This window comes from Papaver somniferum, chromosome 1 (assembly GCF_003573695.1).
Source record: "Papaver somniferum cultivar HN1 chromosome 1, ASM357369v1, whole genome shotgun sequence".
Lineage (NCBI taxonomy): Eukaryota > Viridiplantae > Streptophyta > Magnoliopsida > Ranunculales > Papaveraceae > Papaver > Papaver somniferum.
Window position 1 is genome coordinate 46,272,020 of NC_039358.1, and position 17,763 is coordinate 46,289,782.

Consider the following 17,763-nt stretch of genomic DNA (forward strand, 5'->3'; position numbering starts at 1 on the left):
CTGAAAGGGTAAATTTGTCATTATAAAAAATATTTGATTAAGGGGCTATTGGATTTACTGTTTACAACCCGTTTTTGTTTTTATTTAGTATGCCCTGAAATTTTCTTCTATGTTCCAAAACATGGTTCAATAAAAATGCAGTATATCTAATATTGACGTTTCTTGACTACCACCAATATGAGGCCCAGTCATACTGTAAGCAAAATAAAACTTCAATCGGTTAAGCAAATTCATACCACGGGACACCGAGGGGTTTTTATCAAGGAAGAAATACCCCAATTGACAGTATTATTGGCGGGAAAGGAATACCCTTCCGGGATCCTGATAGTTGTAGCACTGGCACACCCACTCTATAAGGGATTCTCCAATTTACATCTTAAAGATTAGTTTACGTGTGCACAGCAGACAAACGTGACTTTAGTGCTGACTCATAGCTTCAGGATCATCATGATTAGCTAGTCTATATACGTTCTTCCGTTTAAATGATTCGGATTCACTGAATCCCACATCTAATTCCCGAATGACTAATGTCAACATGAAACTAGCTCAAATAAGCCGCATAAAAAAAAAAAACAATCCTGGTATAGGGGCAGCCGGTTTTATCAGAGTGGCGGCAGTGTGATAATAAGTTGGTTAGGGGATGTCTTATAGGGGAGTAAATTGACTAGGTTACCCTCCCATTGTTTAACCTAAATCAAAGCTAAATTGAAAATTTGTTTTCTTTCTTTTTCTCTTCTCCTCCTCCATCAACTGCAACCTCTATTAAAACTCAAAATTTCATCGTCTTCGATGATCCGAAAATTAATCAAGTGTGGTATAATGACTTATATGAGGTATGTTTTGAAAAACCCAGTTACGATTTGGTTTATTTTGTTCGATTTAAGTTTAATTTCTATCAAAAATTAGGGTTTTAGATGAAAATTAAAATTAAAATTTCTGGTTTTATGTGAGTTATGGTTGATTTTAACTCAATTACGAACCGTAACTGGAGATTTTGATATCGTTACGGTTGGTAATTGAACCGTATGTTCAATTACCAACCGTATGTTCTTATATCTGAGAATTTTCTTCAGTTACGTTTTTTTTTTCAACCGTAAGTGAACTTACGGTTGATGTAGATACCAGAATTACAAACCGTAAATAACCCTGGAACCCAGAGTTCAGAAAGGTCATCAATTACGGTTCATAACTAAAATTCGAGATGAACCGTAAATACTGTTACGGTTGGTAACCATTTTAGTTTACGAACCGTAACTAAGTTACGGTTCGTCTCGAGCATTTGGTTACCAACCGTAACTGGTTTTACGATTGGGTTTTTCCCAAATTTAACCAGTTATGGTTGGTAGTTCATATTTTACGAACCGTAACTAAGATTTACGCTTAGTTACGAGCAACATTCCAACCGTAATTAGCTCTGAAAATGTAAAAAATAGATTTTTTTTAAACTCTAAAATCTGATTTTGTTTTGATTTAGAGTTAATATAAGTGAAAATTAATCATCAACACTAAACTAGATTATCAACACTAAACTATGTACGGGTTAATTAGTCATTTTCAGTTTTTTTTGGATAAGGGGCACTTCAAATTACCATGTAATGACCCTTTTTGTCCTATTACCCGCCGCCCTCTAATAAAATCTGCCGCCCCTATAACAAGATAGAAAAAAAAGGTAGCGCCTAACCTAGGAGTATAAATTTCTTTACAACAAGTTTAAGCAGACATCCGACCGAGGTTGAAAGTCCCATATTTTCAAATTGGTTTCGAAGGCATCACGTTAGGCTGGTAGATGTTGATCCTCCGAGGAGAAGTTAAAATAACACCATTGAGTCCTGTTGAACGATGCTGGTTATTATTTTTCTGATATCTGTATGTTACAATTACGGAAGAATTACATATTAGAGTGTGATAAAGTGCTGATATCCACTACCAAAGTTTTAAACTTGTTAGCACCAATAATGTCATTCCCTGTTCTTACACAAATTTAGGCGCAAATATATGCCACCCCACCCCTGAAGAAGTTAAATGTACAAATTCCATTACAAGTTCCCTTAGTGATGGCTGCGACACGAGCAGGACTGCTAGAGTTCAGCAGCCTAACAAGGTGTACATGAGTATTGATGCCTTCTATACAGTATGTAATTTGGCTTCAAAAGTTAAGATGTTACAAATTAAGTTATGCTGTTCCATGAGATGTCAAAATTAGTAATTACCTTATTATCTACGTCTCATTATGGTCCCAATCGATCGGTCTATCCTCAAAGCCATAATCTGATTGATGCGACTTGTTGCGAGATAATTTACTCATCGTTGCAAGACCTGAAAGAAACAAAGAAAAGAAGAAGCTAAGGTTAATTACATCATTCCAAAGAAGAAGCGCGGTGCTTAATCAATTGAAATTGGTATTTTTAGATTGCACAAATGTACTAAAAACAAAAATAACCACAGATAAAATAGTTAACCACAACACAGGTCACATTCCAGGAAGAAAAAAAACTTTTACCATAAACTGTTGATTATTGACCACTAAATTTTTCACAGCATCTAATCAATAATAATCATGTTGAATTTGATAATAGTGTCCTATAAAATGTAGCTAATGAATGCTGCATATGCATTATAGATGTACCTTCAACCATTCTGTAGAAAGCTGACCACCATCTATCTCTAGGAACCTGGTATTGATCTAGCGTCTCTTCAATAACTTTATCATGCTTTCCTTCCAAAACTCCTTGCAGAGTGACGATGGCATCCTTTGTTCTCTTGATGATATTGTTATCGTCTTCGATTTCCAAGTTTTGCAGATCATTGTGAGAAGAACTGAGGCTAACTCCAAGAGCAAACTGGGCAGCAGAAGTCCAGCGGGAAGAGGCCAACCATCTTCTATGCCCATCTTGACGTTTGGACTCTTCTTTTGCTGCTTTATTATCAACGACTAAGCTTCGCAAGTATTCCGCGTTTGCAGCACCTGTACTCTGCACCATCTTAGAGAAACCACTCCCCTCATTTGACAAAAGATCCTCTGGGGTATCAAATTCAAGAACCTGGTAGATAGTTTAAAAAAGGGAGTACATAAAAACTGTATAAGAAATTTTGTTCAACTTATTGCTGGTATCAACTTCATAATAGATCGTTAAAACTTAATATCTGCTTGTTTCCAAGTGCACATTGAATTTAAACAAAACTGACAAGCAAAGCTCGGAGACATGTACTATAAGGTTCATAACAACTAGGAACACAGTATAACACATAGCATAGGAAACCACAACTGAAATGAACCGGTTACAGACATAAGGACTTGTGTACCTGGCCCGCATCAAGAAGGAGAACACGGTCACAGTCAATGATTGTATTTATTCGATGAGCAATAATGAGCATGGTGCATGATTTGAATTCTTCTCGAATAGTTTTCTGAATAAGAGCATCAGTTCTAACATCTACAGCAGCAGTTGCTTCATCAAGAACAAGTATTTTGGATCTCCGTAGTAGTGCTCGGGCAAGACTTAACAGTTGCCTCTGGCCAACACTGAAATTCTCCCCTGCCTCAGAAACCTACAAGATAAAACAAACACAAAGTGATGCTTCAAGGTAGCACTAACAGAAGTCTTTGTAAAGTAATACACAAACAAGTACATCCCTATTTAATTACTGAGAGTTCCTATTTTCAAGCGAATCGAGTGTTCACCTCGGCATCAAGACCTAAAGAATTCCTTCTAATGACATCCTTAAGGTGCGCTCTCTCTAAAGCCTCCCAGATGTCAGCATCATTGTGCTCATCAAAAGGATCAAGATTAAACCGGACAGTTCCTACATATACGATAAAAAAAGAACGGTTAGAAGATTTAGAAGAACAAAGCAAAAAAATTTGGTTGTTCAGGAAAATAACATAAACATTCACTGCAGGCAACACTATACAGTACAGCTAAATTTGAATATGAATGATCTATCAGCACTGTCTCTTGATGACTTCATAAAGTACATAATAATATGTAAAGATACACACCTGAGAAGAGAACTGGTGATTGTGGAATTATCCCGAGAACTTTACGTAGATCAGTTAAACCAAATTTCGCAATATCAGAGCCATCAATTAAGATTCTGCCACTTTCAAGTTCCACGATTCTAAATAAAGCATTGATCATACTAGATTTCCCAGCCCCAGTCCTCCCAACTATTCCAACCTTCTCATAAGGAGAAACTGCAAAAGATAATCCATGAAGGACTGGAGGAAGCTCAGGCCTGTACCTAAAGACAACATCTTCAAACTTGATCGATCCTGAAGAAGGCCATCCAGGTGGGGGTCGATTATCTTCAATCACGGTAGGCGCCTCTGAAGGCAAATCTATATATGTGCCTACACGCTCGACAGCATTTAAACTATTCTCTGCTGCACTGGCAATTCTGAGAACTCCCGACAACAAGTTTGTAATATTTAAAGCATAACTGAGAAGCAGACCCATGGAAGATGCATATGCCACGCGATCTGCTGCTCGTCCATTTTCCATGACAGCAAAAGTTGCTATCAACCAAATCATCAAGCCTCCAAGTGATTCCAAACGGATAACGAGCCAGCGGTTTGCACTCATGTTCAAGAGGGTGTACCTGATATTATTGTCCATAGACTTCCCGTTAATACTAGCCATTCGATCATAGGCTTTGTACGCGCGAATGGTCGATAGACCATTTAACGCTTCCCCAAATTGTGCATACACAGGAGATCTAGTTATGGAACTCAAGCGTTTGACTTCACGGGCTGTGCTCTGTAAACAAGAAGAATCAAAATGTATTGGAAAAAATATTTTCTTACAGATAACTGAAATAAGGGTTGGCTATACTTTCAGTGTGATTGATGTAGTTTTCCAACAGATGGTTAATTACTGAAGAATAGATGAGGAGGATCTCCTCATGGCGGGGAAGACCCTCCCCTAATATACCCATTTCACTGTACAGATAGTGTAAATATTCACAAACTTTTAATTATATTGGTGGTTATTAGTGAATACTCATTCACTTACTTAAAGCAAGTGGTTATTAGATAAACTATAAACTTGGGCAAACAACAAATTAACTAAATTAGCATGATTAGAAATTATGCATACCTGGTAATATAGATAGGCTGAATAAAATAAGATCAGGAGCGGCATTATGGCCCACAAGGATATGGTGCTCACGATGCCAATCAGCGCAAAAGTTGAAAGAAGTTGGAATACTTGGTTCAGAAACATATTTACAAACACAGCAACATTGCGGTCTATGTCGCCGAGATCCTTTGCAAATCTATTAATCATCCTACCAACTGGATTGGTATGGAAAAATACCATTGGAGCTCTTAAGATAGAGTTGAGCATTGCATCATGCAACCTTTTGGCTGCAGTTAGACTTATTTTGATCAACCAGTAAGAGTTCGCCAAGTTTACAAGTACCTGAAAATTAATAACAAGTTTAGTATAAATTCAGATCTTGATAGCTGGCATTTGCACAGTTACATCACAAGAATACGGACAAAAAAATCTTAAAAAACCAGAGGATCATAGAAAATAAGATGCAGATTGAAACTGGCTAAGCAATTTGCATGAAAATGTAACATTTTACTCTCTTGTGAAATTGAAATTTAGACATACAATGATATTACCAGAAAAGATTATAGTGTGCATTAGTGATCCAAAGAAAATGAAAACTAAAAAAAAAAAAAAACAATAATTGAATGTTTGCCACTATTTTGTCCACTTTTACCTGACTGAGGGATAGCATTGCGTAAACCAGACAGTAGAAACCTGGGCCATGGATCTTTGGAGTGCTTAGATCAGTCCAAACACTTAACCATGTACTACTCATAACTCGAAAAATTTCAGTTGACACATAGCAGGTAAAGAGTATCATAACTACCCAAAATCCTCCTAATGCGTTCATATATCTGAAAAACAAGTTCAAGTCAACAGGTACGTCGTGTTATAACAGAAAAAAAATAGGTAACCCAGTAATTTTGTAAAGAGAAATTTGCGTGGTTGCCAACAGATAGTAATCAAGACTTTTTTCCTCCACATGAGAAGCATTGTTTAAGACACAGAAAAGTGGAGATGTATAATTGAGAAAGGATATTATTATACTAGAATTTACTTATTATTTGCTTCAACTTCTGATAAATTATGTTCAGGAATCAGGAACACTACACTTAGTTTCAGCAAAGAAGGTCCATTAAGTGTTAACCAACTCACTGTGGAAGGAATTCTTACCTCATCAGAACTTTCAAACTGACAACACCTGTCTCACGTTCCTCCTGCTTGACAAGAACAGACTTGCCCTTTTCCACTTTGGTCACTTGACTCACACTTTTTGGCATCTCATTTGACATGCCATTACCAGCCAAACTTAAGTCCTTCTGCTCAGGTTTCTCATCATCCTTTTCTTCCATATGTTCCTCCACCTTGCCGGCATTTTCCATTAGCCTCTTAAATAATACACCGTTATTGATAAGTTCGTCAAAAGTTCCCTCCTCTTTCACCATACCTTCATGAACCAGGAGAATTCTTTCTACTTGTGGTAGAAAATGAAGCTGGTTTGTAACAAGCACTCTAGTTCTTCCTCTCAGTTCTTCTTTGATACATTTATCAAAAACCTGTGAAGGTAATCCTTTAAATATTATGCACATCCTAAAGGTAAAACTCCCCTCATTTTCTAGCAACTCATGAGGAGATTCATGGTAATTACAATATCGACTTAGAAAACAGAAACTGTTAATTAATCAACTCATGTTTGGACAATATTTCTCTAAACCAAATTGGTATAGGACACAACCGGTTTCCCCAAGGGGTCAGTGGGGTTTAGATAGGAATTAGTAGTTATCAGTTGAACTGAGAAGACTATCTACTTATATCGTTCCCTTATTTGTTTAGCAAGGGTCTTGTAAAGCCTTAAGTATTGAGTTGGAGTTACTTTGCTTAGCTATATGTCTTTTAAGAAAAATTTGTACACCTCTTGAGCTTGAGAGTTAAAACTTAACTCGCCTTTGACAAAGAAACAAATTACACAATCTTTCGACCTCAAGTTATTCACCTACCGATATCCGATCCTGAATCTTTCCTGGGTGTTGTGTAACTTAGTTCCTAGTAATGTTTCTACTACAATGAGCACTTTGTGCGAGAAGAGAAACGCAAAAGAGATAACATGATGCAAGATATAGTGAACTACGTTTCATCAACCATATAATCTCGACCTAAAGGCTCAAATGGTGCCAAATTTGCTCCATTGCAGAAACCACAATGTTTGACCCTCAAAACATGCAACGCCAACAAATTCAGAAATGAACAACCTACTTTCTATTTATTAATCAATTAAACCCAAGTGAATGGAGAATCGGGAGAAAGGAACGAGTAAGTTATGCTGAACCATGACCAGAGAACTGTTTAACTGGAATTTCAGAGTATAACAATACCTGGCGCCCGACATGAGCATCTAGAGCACTTAAAGGGTCATCAAATATATATACATCAGAGTTGGAGTAAACGGCCCTAGCCATGGAAACTCGTTGCTTTTGCCCACCGCTAATATTCACCCCTCTCTCACCAATCTCTGTGAGATCACCACCCTGATAATATAAGGGGGTAAGAGAACATGTAGAACATGACAGTATCATTTAGAACTTGATGGAAATATCCCACTCTTATTTCATAAGCAATCACTTACAGGGAGTATGTTGAGATCATGTTGCAAGGCAGTCATATCTATAGCTTTTTCATAGCGTGAAGCTTCAAAAGGAGAACCGAATAATATGTTATCGCGTACCTGATAGGAATATGATAATGGAGCTCTAAGTCGGATTATTGGAACCACATAAGAAACTGGAAACCAAGAAGATGGATAATTGTGAAACAACTAGGAAGCTGTAAATAATACTGTGACTTACGGTCGCATTAAAAATCCATGAAACTTGTGGAACATAAGCAATGGTTCCTCGAACAACAACATCTGCATCAGTTGTAGGAGGTAATTCCCCAAGCATAGCTGATATGAGTGACGTTTTTCCTTCACCGGTACTGCCAACAACTGCCACAAGGCTACCAACCGGTATATTCAAATTAATGTTCGATAATGTGGGTTTCTCTGCCTGAAACAATAAAATGGATTTAGACGGTGCTAGTTCTAAAACATGCGGGAACCAAAAACGCAAATAGGAACAACATATTGACCAAAATATTTACTTCGGAAAATAATTGGTTGCGAAGTACAAACTACTTTTCATATACAGTTTACTTAACTAGCATGCTTAAAGTATGTGGTGATGTTAATTTGCATCATTTATCAAGGTAGTTGGAACCTCGAAAGAGTTATAAGGTTACACCAAAGCTGAAGTAAAAGTTTATATTTGTACACAGCAAACATTAAAAACAAACAAGGTAGACCTTTGAATCCCAAGAAAAACTTCCGTTCTTTATTGATATGGCTGGAAGGCCTGGCTCAAGAGGTGGGTTTGGTAGAAGAAGTCTCTCCTCAGCTAAGAAAAGTTCCTCCAGACGTTTCAATGAAACATTTGCATTTACAACCTGCCAAGAAATTCAAAAACCATTTAGATTCTTTTATAATGCCTAGAAAATGAAAAAAATCAATATATCTATGCTTAATGCCGAAACATTTTCTTGGGAAGCCTCATTTGTTCCTAGAGACTCATGAGCAGGAATAGGATTGATTTTACATGACTCGATATGTGATTGTTATGGAACAAGAGGAGATAGGAGTAAAACAAACTCAGCATAAAAGACCAGAGCTCTAAGAATCCTAACAATGCATGCACAACCAACTCCACCTCCCTATTTAGACATAAACTCATGGATCATGGGTTAAAAGAAGCGTTGAAAATGCCAATGCAACATGTCGGCTATAAGAACTCAGGAGGAACTTTTTGACATCATGAATAGATTGTAAACCAACAGAGTAGATCTAAGTAACAACTCCAGTAATCTATCAGTACTGTTATACTTGTAGCATCAGAGGAATACACAAGGATAAGAATAGCACCTGCGTTATCAAACTGGGAATCATGAACAAGGGGAATCTTAACACTGCAAACAGTGAAAGTGACGTGAACGCCTTCGCAGGTGTTAAAACCCCGCCAAGCAGAGTGTACATCCCAAAGGATATAACTGTTACCACAACAGGAACGCTGTTGAGGATGAAACGATTCAACTGCAGAGAAAATAGTATGTTAGTAGAAAAACAAAATTAATGAGATAACTAGACTTATCTTATACACATTGCTGCATTGCACAAAACGCGCATGTGGTTCATGCCCTAGAGGGGCCAGGTATATTTACTAAGTTACTCAGTAACAGATTCCACATCAAATTTATCGATAACTATATTCAAAAATAGACAATCAACCACAGGAGCCACAAGCTTAGTAGAAGATTGCATTTTTTTACCCTACCGCTGATAGTAATTGCGATTTGCGGAACCATGAGAGCTCATCATCACGAACACTTTGAACTTTCGATTTAAAACTCCACTCCCAAGCATAATATCTGATCCATTTCAATAAAGTAAGATTCAGATGATCGATCTCAAAAAATTTAATTTGTTGTAAGACAGGTAGTCATTCTCAAAATGAAACATACTTGACAGTGTCCATTGCGGCCAAGATTTCATTCATGAGCCCAATCCTTTTGTCTGTACGTTGTAGACCTTCCTTAGTGAGCTTCTTCATTTTGTTAATCACGAATGTCTGCTTTCGAGAAATGAACAGAATAAATGAACTATGAAGAGAACTAACCGACAGGAATCAGGATTAACACGAGGAGAATGCAAAGACATGCCAGGCGAAAAAATAAAGAGCAATCTTATCCTAGTCAAAGCTATTAAAGTATAATAATTCAGTTACGGTATCGAAGGTTATTCTAAAATCCATGATTCTGCGCGTGACTGTATCAGAAAAGCTAATGATTTGCTAAAAAGTAAAAACAGCATTTTAGCTACGCAATCAAAGTTATAAAATCCATGGTTCAGAGCATTATTGTATAAGAAGGCTTAGTGACTAGGAATCATACTTTTCTAGAAGAAAAAGATGAAAAAGTCAGTAGGAACTTAATTCACAAGCAAGAAACGGAAAGAATAGAAGTACTGTGCATGCTACAGGGAGGGAGGGAGGGAGGTGGGTGTGCTGGCAGTCAGTACCTGTAAAGGGAACATCAAAAGTAGCACCAATGAGCCTAACAAAGAAGCAACACCAAGTTCATTGTACAGAAGAACCATAGCAACGATGATTCGAAATGGTGCTGACCACAAACTGTGAAGTTGTTGACATATTTGCTGCAAGCAGGAAAAGAACAAATTAATTACAAGTTTATGTCCAACAAGAGAAATCGTATATGAATCATAGATCTAACTCGTACTTCAAGGTAGTGGAAATCACTATTTGAAAATGAATCACTTGTAAAATGAATCATGAAATGTACAACATACCCCACATGGGCTAATTTTTTTGTTGATATATGGTGTCTCTTATAGTTATGGGACATGATGTAATTTTTAAAAAAGGTATTAAGGGTAACTGCTCAAATGCAATAACTTAAAGTCTTGTTAGAGAGCAGAAATCATATTGAAATGAGAAGCATGATTTTTGACAATAGTAGTGGAGCATGCCTGGAGAGATTCAGCATCTGTGGTCATCAAGTTGGTAATTTTTCCAGACGGAAACTTCCGACGCGCTTCGTGCGTCAATTTTAATGATTTGCGAAATATGGCAGCAACCTGAAACCAAAGAGATTTCAACTAGATATGATGCAGTAGGAATAGCTCATATTCATCACTCAATCAGAACAAAAGCTGAATGCGTGGATGCACAGCCAAAAATGATAAATCCTGCTTTTGAGCTCCATATGCTTTTCAACAATAATAACCAAAAATATAGTTATCTAATCAGAATTTTTTGTACTCACCACCTCTTGACACTTCTAAGAGGTGAAAGAATCACAGCCAGTTCAAAAAATAAAATAATACATGGCCATGACCAGACACCTACGTTTCTCTTGGGTATAATGAGCTGTGGTATTTGTCTTAAGTTGTACTTAAAGATGGTCTACCATGGTCATTTAGTACAGACAAGACCTTGACCTAGAAGATACATTCTGAGCCATCTGTTTGAAATTAAAGAAGACACATATACACAATATCTAATGTTACGCCTGCTCAAGGGTCCGCAAGTGCAGAATATGCAAATAGTGTTAATGCATGTTGGAATGGTGAAAATGCAAAGGTTGCCATAATAATTGAACTCCACACTGATATGAAAATCTAAGACTAACATTATAACTTTTATTTCATAAGACTCATCTTCAACGAGAAAGAGAAAACAAGGTGGACCCATAATTTGGTTATTTTAGAGCTAATCAAACCTGAAAACTTATCTATGCAAAAGATCACCTTGAGACTTAATCAAGGATCAAAACAAAACAAAAAAAGATCAAACTACATACCAACGTGGACCTCAGCCGGTAACCCACACGCATGACATTCTGAAAATATTGTGCTTCGGAAAGAACCCCCAAGGACTGCACCAAATAAACTTTAAGTTAATTATAGTAACCACTTCATGTACCGATATTATTGGATACCTGAACTAAATGAGAACATAATGGGAAACCCATGGATAACTAAGTACAACACTGAAGTTTTATAGTCACTTAAGTGGCCAATATCCTAGGCTCCAACACAACAATGTTGTGATAATTCTGTATGCAATTAAAAAGAAATGAACAAAATGAAGTGAAGTGAAGGCTATAAAGATATATGGGGAATAAATGATGTACGGATTCTTCTCTAACGTACACCTTTTGAATGTCCTCCAAGAAACCCTAATTAGGACTTGTTAAGGTATCCATGCAAATGTTAAGACGCGTGAAACGGAAAAAATCGTGGTGAAAATTGATAAAAATTGCCATAAAAATCTATCCATTTCTGTGCAATTTATTGATTTCAACAAATACATGAGTAGCTAAGAGTGGAGAGTATCGGCTATTGGGTGTGAATTGGGGAAGGACTCCTGCAGTTATTATTGAAGCCAAGGACACAGCATTGCTGATAAGGGGATGTTGCTGTAAGAACAGGACGTTTGAGTTCCCCTAGTTAAACCTCCAAATAAGCTCATGTCATCAGATGAAGGGGTTGTGCATGGTATGAATAGTTCTGCATTGCCGGAAAGACAGCAGTGGCATATGTACTAAAGGGTAAACTTCCTCTTGATGTTGTTAGAGGCGTCTTGGATATGTTAAACAAAACTCCACACCTCCTTGGGCTGCTAAAATGAGGGCAGTATCAAGTGTGCATTGGGACAAGATTTTAATGTTGCCAGTTGGTATATCAGGGTCGAGGATCGCTCGATATTCAAGCGGGTGGGACTCTTACTAAGTACATGTTGGGGTTGCCTGTCAGTAAGGTGCCAAATTGGCTAAACAAGAGCCATGTAAAGGTCCTTTTGTGTGATCATGTTGCACTAGATGCTTTTACGCTCAAGGAGCAAAGAGAAATAAGTTAAGTAAAATAGGATAATACAAACAAGCATTGTAAGATAGAGGAAAGACATGTGGATATAGATTCATACCACTCCGACAAAAATTGAAAAGGCATAGATGTAACCAATCCAAGCTGGTTCCCCTTCTTGCATAGACTGCAGGTGATATCAACAAGCTAATTAAGAAATCTTACAGGACAAACATATAGAGCAATGAACAGAGAATCCTGACAAAGAGCTATGAAGCATGAAATGTGTAACTGCAACATCACACCTGTACTCTCAGGTAAAGCTTACTAATAATATGAAACCAAAGAATGTAACTTATAGTGCATAAAATGAGAAGGGACCATGAAATATGTAATTACAACATCACACCTCGGGCAACCAAACTAATAATATGAAACCCAAGAAAGTTGCATATAGTGTGAAAACAAAGGAGGGAGCGACAGAAAAGGTGGTTGAATGCAAGGAAATTTTGGGCACTCGTAAATTAGTCGATCATGACTTCTGTTTCAGAATGATTCAGGCAAAACAAATCCAGATGTGCCAAAACAGTAAATAAGTGAGGCAGACCGAACAAGGGAATATCAAGTTGTGAACAAAGACAAATTGGTACAACTGAAACAAAATAAGAAATTTGGCTTAAAGCTTTTTAGCATTTAGCAAAAAACTGTCAAGGATATCAATCCTTATGGAATCAGTGTGCAACTTTATCTATATGTATCTAGCTTTAAAAAAAATGAAATTTTTTGCCATAAATACAAATAAAATGAACAGCAAAAGAACAACATAAAGAAAATTGCACCAACTACCTGTTAAGCAATACAGGAAAAGAAGACTCACCTTTAATAGACGATTCAATATAACGGGGCCCACAAACTGAGAAAGATCATTGCCGATCTAGAAAAATAACAACGCAATAATACACCATGAGTTACAATAATCTAGGATGATAAGAAGCCCAACACTTTCTCCAACTAGGCAATCACTTAACGCAACAAATTTCTTAAGAAAATAACAAATACAAAACAGTAGTAATGCATGCAACCCTCTGTTTTGTTATTACACCTAATTGTTGTACTGCGTCTATGGCCTCGTTATTATTATGTAAATATTTCCGCCCATAACGTATAGTTTTGAATTATCTAGTGCCACAAAATTGGTAAGAAGTTAGCATTCCCTAGAATGGATCACAAGACGAATATTCAAATCAACTCACAGTGGAGTCAAAGGTTCTAACCACATTCTAGTCCATGTAAGATAATGAACATGGTAAGCCGGTCGTAAATAGAGGAACTGAACATATTAATTTGCAACTAAAAAAGAGAAACCTTTCTTGCAGAGAGAATTAGAAGAATTTTTTTCACGAGGAAACAAAATATATTTGAAACGACTTGGCTAAGAGACCAAGAAAACTTAACATAAGATGGATGGTTTAATACCTTAAAAAAACCTCCAAACCAAAACCTACAATGGAAACATAGTAGAAAGTGATTATGGTGAAAAGGTCCAGCCACATATACTCATGCCATAAATATATAAACAAAAAAATTGCTTTGTAGTTTTTAGTCTTCTAGAGAAAGAAAATGAAACAAAACGAGCAAAGGCAACCACAAAAGTATCAGTCCATACCTTCCCCCAAGGCTACTATTAAGTGCTCTTAACAGCCATGGTTTAGATTTTTGAGATTCCTTTAACCAACAGTCTTGAAACCTACAAAGATATCATTATAGATGTGACTAATTCTAAATACGATCAAAATTCGAGGATAAGCATATTTTGAGGGACGCAACATGATGAGTACTTGCTATTCAGTGTCTCGGTCTTATCCCATGTATCCAGCTTCCACACATCCTTCTCAGTTATCGGTTTTCTAAATCCTTGTTCCATGAGTGGTGTCATCCATGCGAAAGATATCTCTGCGAAAGCAAGTGGATAGAACCAACATTAGATGATGTAAACCAGCTCACAGCAACTTAATATTTTTTAAACAGTTAGCGTGTGAGACGTCGTCTTTTATACAGATGTGACACTCCTTGTTTGATTTAATGGGGATGTGTTAGCACCAGACAAAAAAAACAAACAGAAAAGGCTAAAGATGCTCATGACATTCCCAATGAAGTTTCTATAATTAGTTTCATAAACAGAAGTCTATAGAATCCAATCCTGTAATTTTCAAATTCTTTGTTTTAGTTGCCAAATCTATACAGAGGATGTTGCCATGTTAACCATTTGGATAATAGGCCATGCATATGACTGCTTTTAGGTTCTTATGGTACGAATTTATTCACAATAGCAACAAAGGCAGCTTAGTAGGCGCATCACTTACTGGAAAACACATTGACATGCCTCTCCGGACAAATCTGCTCTTCCCCGTGAAGTGTTTGATACTCTGTGTTTTCAACAAACTCTTCCCTTAGCGGAGTGTAGCCCGGATATGGATCCAAATTAGGTACGTAAAATAACAAGAAAATTCCATAGAGCACCTGTATATAAATGATAACTATAATGTAAAGATGCAGTACACGTGTTCCAGAAGGAATGTGAAACAAAAGTATAACTGATCAAATGGCTGAGACCATGTGCCTCCGAATATCAGCTCGGGTGAAAAGTCTCTGCACCTTTGATAAAAATTCATATAGTATTTTAGCACCTTGTATGCCCTCTGAGTCTCAGTGTTTAAGGAGTGAATTTTCACTATCGAGACTAATGCAATGTAAGCCAATATCTAAATCACAAAAGGTATGTTGCTGCCGTTTTGAAAGATTAAAGATCAGCGAAGTAATGTCTAAACCCAATTCAAAGCAACAATAAAGGATCCCGGAACAAGAAAACACCATTTTCTGTTGTCTCAACAATAGGTTCGGTCAGGGCGAGGAATAAAAAATGGACTTAAAGGAGTCAAGCTATTTATATGAAATAGGGAAAACCTGAGAAGGATGCAAATGCCATAAGTTGTACCTGACAGAGAACTTCGCTGCTATATAGGTACAATATGGACCTGCATTGACAAAATAGAAGAAAACTATAAATAACAAAGAAATGGTGGTAGTATATTCCATCTGATGTGCACATGCCCATTTTTAGAAGTAGCAGAAATCTAGCAAGTTAGAGGACTTACAGATTCTGGTATTCTTTCACAGAGAGAACAAGATTCACCATAACAGCATCCCCTACAAGCGCATAAATAACACCAAATCGGATGTACCAACGAAATTCGCGTATGTAGATCTTAGTTTCTAGGTAGATCATAACCAGCATAGACCACCAAGCAAAAGCCTTGATGACAAGAGAAAGTATCTGTAACAAGAACGTCGATTGGCCATATATATCAGTTTCTTTTCGAAGTTAATATAACAGTTCAGCAAACATAGTTCAAATGCACCTTTCACTGGCTGGACATGATACCCTTTATTTTATCCTATAATATCAACCAGTGTTACAGGAATCATAGTAGTTAACTGGTGCCCCTGTCAAAGTCTCTTAGTAATAAACTGAACTCCAGTCTAATGGTAACGTCCAGTAGCATTGGGAGTTCTGGGACTTATCGTGGTTACCAATGTAACCAAATATTGTTACACCACCATTTCAAAGTCCAGTGACAACACTTGTCAAGCTAATTTTGTTTGTTTTCTAATTCAAGAGCTGCAGCATACTTAGGTCCAAAGGTGTTAATTTTTGTGTTCGTCGACCAGAAATACAAACAATATTAAGAACCACGCAGTGCATACCACTAATTTCAAATTGCCAAGACACAAAAAGATTTTGCATAAATTCAATAGAAACACTTAGTAATCACAAATAATCTGAACAGATGCTGCAACCTAAATGTTCAAACACCACTAAAGTCAGTAATCAACAAACTGCAAAACTCTAAGTGGAGTACTACAAACATAAGACACGACAATTAGAAGTATCACCTCATAAGGAGCGAGCGCAGTCTGTCCATCCAGATTCAAAATTGAGATACCCATGACCATCCTAACAATTGGTTCCACAGCACAATATGTAGCCAACAAACCCAAAAAGTAATTGTAGTAATTCGACCTCAACCGAAACCTCTGAACAGTAAAATCCATGGTCATCTTCCATATCCGGTAAATGCAAAGACTGAGAAGAACAAGATGAGTGAAGGAAATCACTAAAGTATCCATTCCACAAGGTGTATAAACCCCAAATGCATTCTGCACAAGTTTGGACCAAACCCCATTTTCCACTGGCTTACAGTACCAAACCAGTGGTTTGAACCCCATCTTGAACTATAAATCTTGTTTGTTCAATCAGAGCTCAAACATACTCCTACAGTGAAGTGGAATTGAAGCATTAAAACCAGTTAGGGTTTTTTGGAAGAGAATCTACGTTAATAATAAGAAAATGCATAAGCAGACAAAAGAATGGAACATAAGCTTTACCTGATTTGGGAAGAGCTCTGTATTATGGATGGCTGGAGAAGAGAGATACTTTTTCCATCTAAGTATTTTTTTAGTGGATGGATAATAACCAGAGCAGACAAAACCTCGTTTTTGCGTCATTCCTTGCGAATAATATTCACAAATATCAAATGTCAACTGTGATTGCCATTTGGAGTGTCAAGTGCGGTGGTGGTCACGACTCATGACTTTATTTTAGAAGGTTATTATTGGGGCGTCACAATCTATTAGAGGGGCGTCATCTAATAGGATAAAAACGGGTTATCCATAAGTAATATCAAAAACCCCTTATCTCAAATAATTTTGTAATGATTAAACAACCCTTATGTAGTTAATTTTAATTTAATTTAATTAAATAAAAATTAAATTAATGAATTTTTTTGTATACTTGGTGAATTCTGGGACAAAGTTTTTGTGGGAAGAAAAACTAGCCGTAAAATAAACTTCTGCGGTTGGAAATAATCCAAATCTAGATGTAAAATCACTTCTACGGTTGGAAATATTCCAAACCTGGACATAAAATCACTTCTACGGTTGGAAATATTCCAAACCTGGACGTAAAATCACTTCTACGGTTGGAATTAAAAGTAACCTGGACGTAAAATGAGCTTCTACGGTTGGAACTAATTCAAACCTGGGCAAATAAAATTTTACAGTTGGAATTAATCCAAACCAGATGTAAAATCACTTCTATGGTTGGAAATATTTCAAACCTGGACGTAAAATTACTTCTACGATTGGAAATATTCCAAACCTGGACGTAAAATTACTTCTACGGTTGGAAATATTCCAAACCTGGACGTAGAATCACTTCTATGGTTGGAATTAAAAGGA

The 17,763-nt window shown here is 36.9% G+C and overlaps 1 protein-coding gene across 3 annotated transcripts; it reads right to left on the reverse strand.

Moving 5' to 3' along the window:
• Window positions 1-1,593: 1,593 nt before the first annotated feature.
• On the reverse strand, window positions 1,594-17,062 carry LOC113285264 (ABC transporter C family member 2-like). 3 transcript variants are annotated; one of them, XM_026534215.1, is made up of 28 exons: window positions 16,420-16,752; window positions 15,621-15,799; window positions 15,461-15,500; window positions 14,829-14,985; window positions 14,304-14,418; window positions 14,132-14,212; window positions 13,942-13,966; window positions 13,343-13,399; window positions 12,587-12,652; window positions 11,463-11,537; window positions 10,630-10,737; window positions 10,162-10,296; window positions 9,606-9,712; window positions 9,419-9,512; window positions 9,010-9,177; window positions 8,397-8,537; window positions 7,901-8,101; window positions 7,681-7,779; window positions 7,430-7,582; window positions 6,231-6,613; window positions 5,731-5,911; window positions 5,097-5,420; window positions 4,001-4,757; window positions 3,683-3,804; window positions 3,304-3,549; window positions 2,627-3,041; window positions 2,211-2,316; window positions 1,594-1,829 (listed from the first exon to the last, which is right to left on the reverse strand). In XM_026534215.1, the coding sequence occupies exons 1-27, from the start codon at window positions 16,750-16,752 to the stop codon at window positions 2,219-2,221; spliced, it is 4,860 nt and encodes a 1,619-aa protein (XP_026390000.1). In that variant the 3' UTR covers window positions 1,594-1,829; window positions 2,211-2,218. The 3 variants fall into 3 exon arrangements, with proteins under 3 accessions (XP_026390000.1, XP_026389999.1, XP_026389998.1); XM_026534214.1 differs by having other exon boundaries at window positions 1,594-1,864; XM_026534213.1 differs by lacking the exon at window positions 1,594-1,829 and adding an exon at window positions 16,912-17,062 and having other exon boundaries at window positions 1,894-2,316; window positions 16,420-16,798.
• Between the last annotated feature and the right edge of the window lie 701 nt (window positions 17,063-17,763).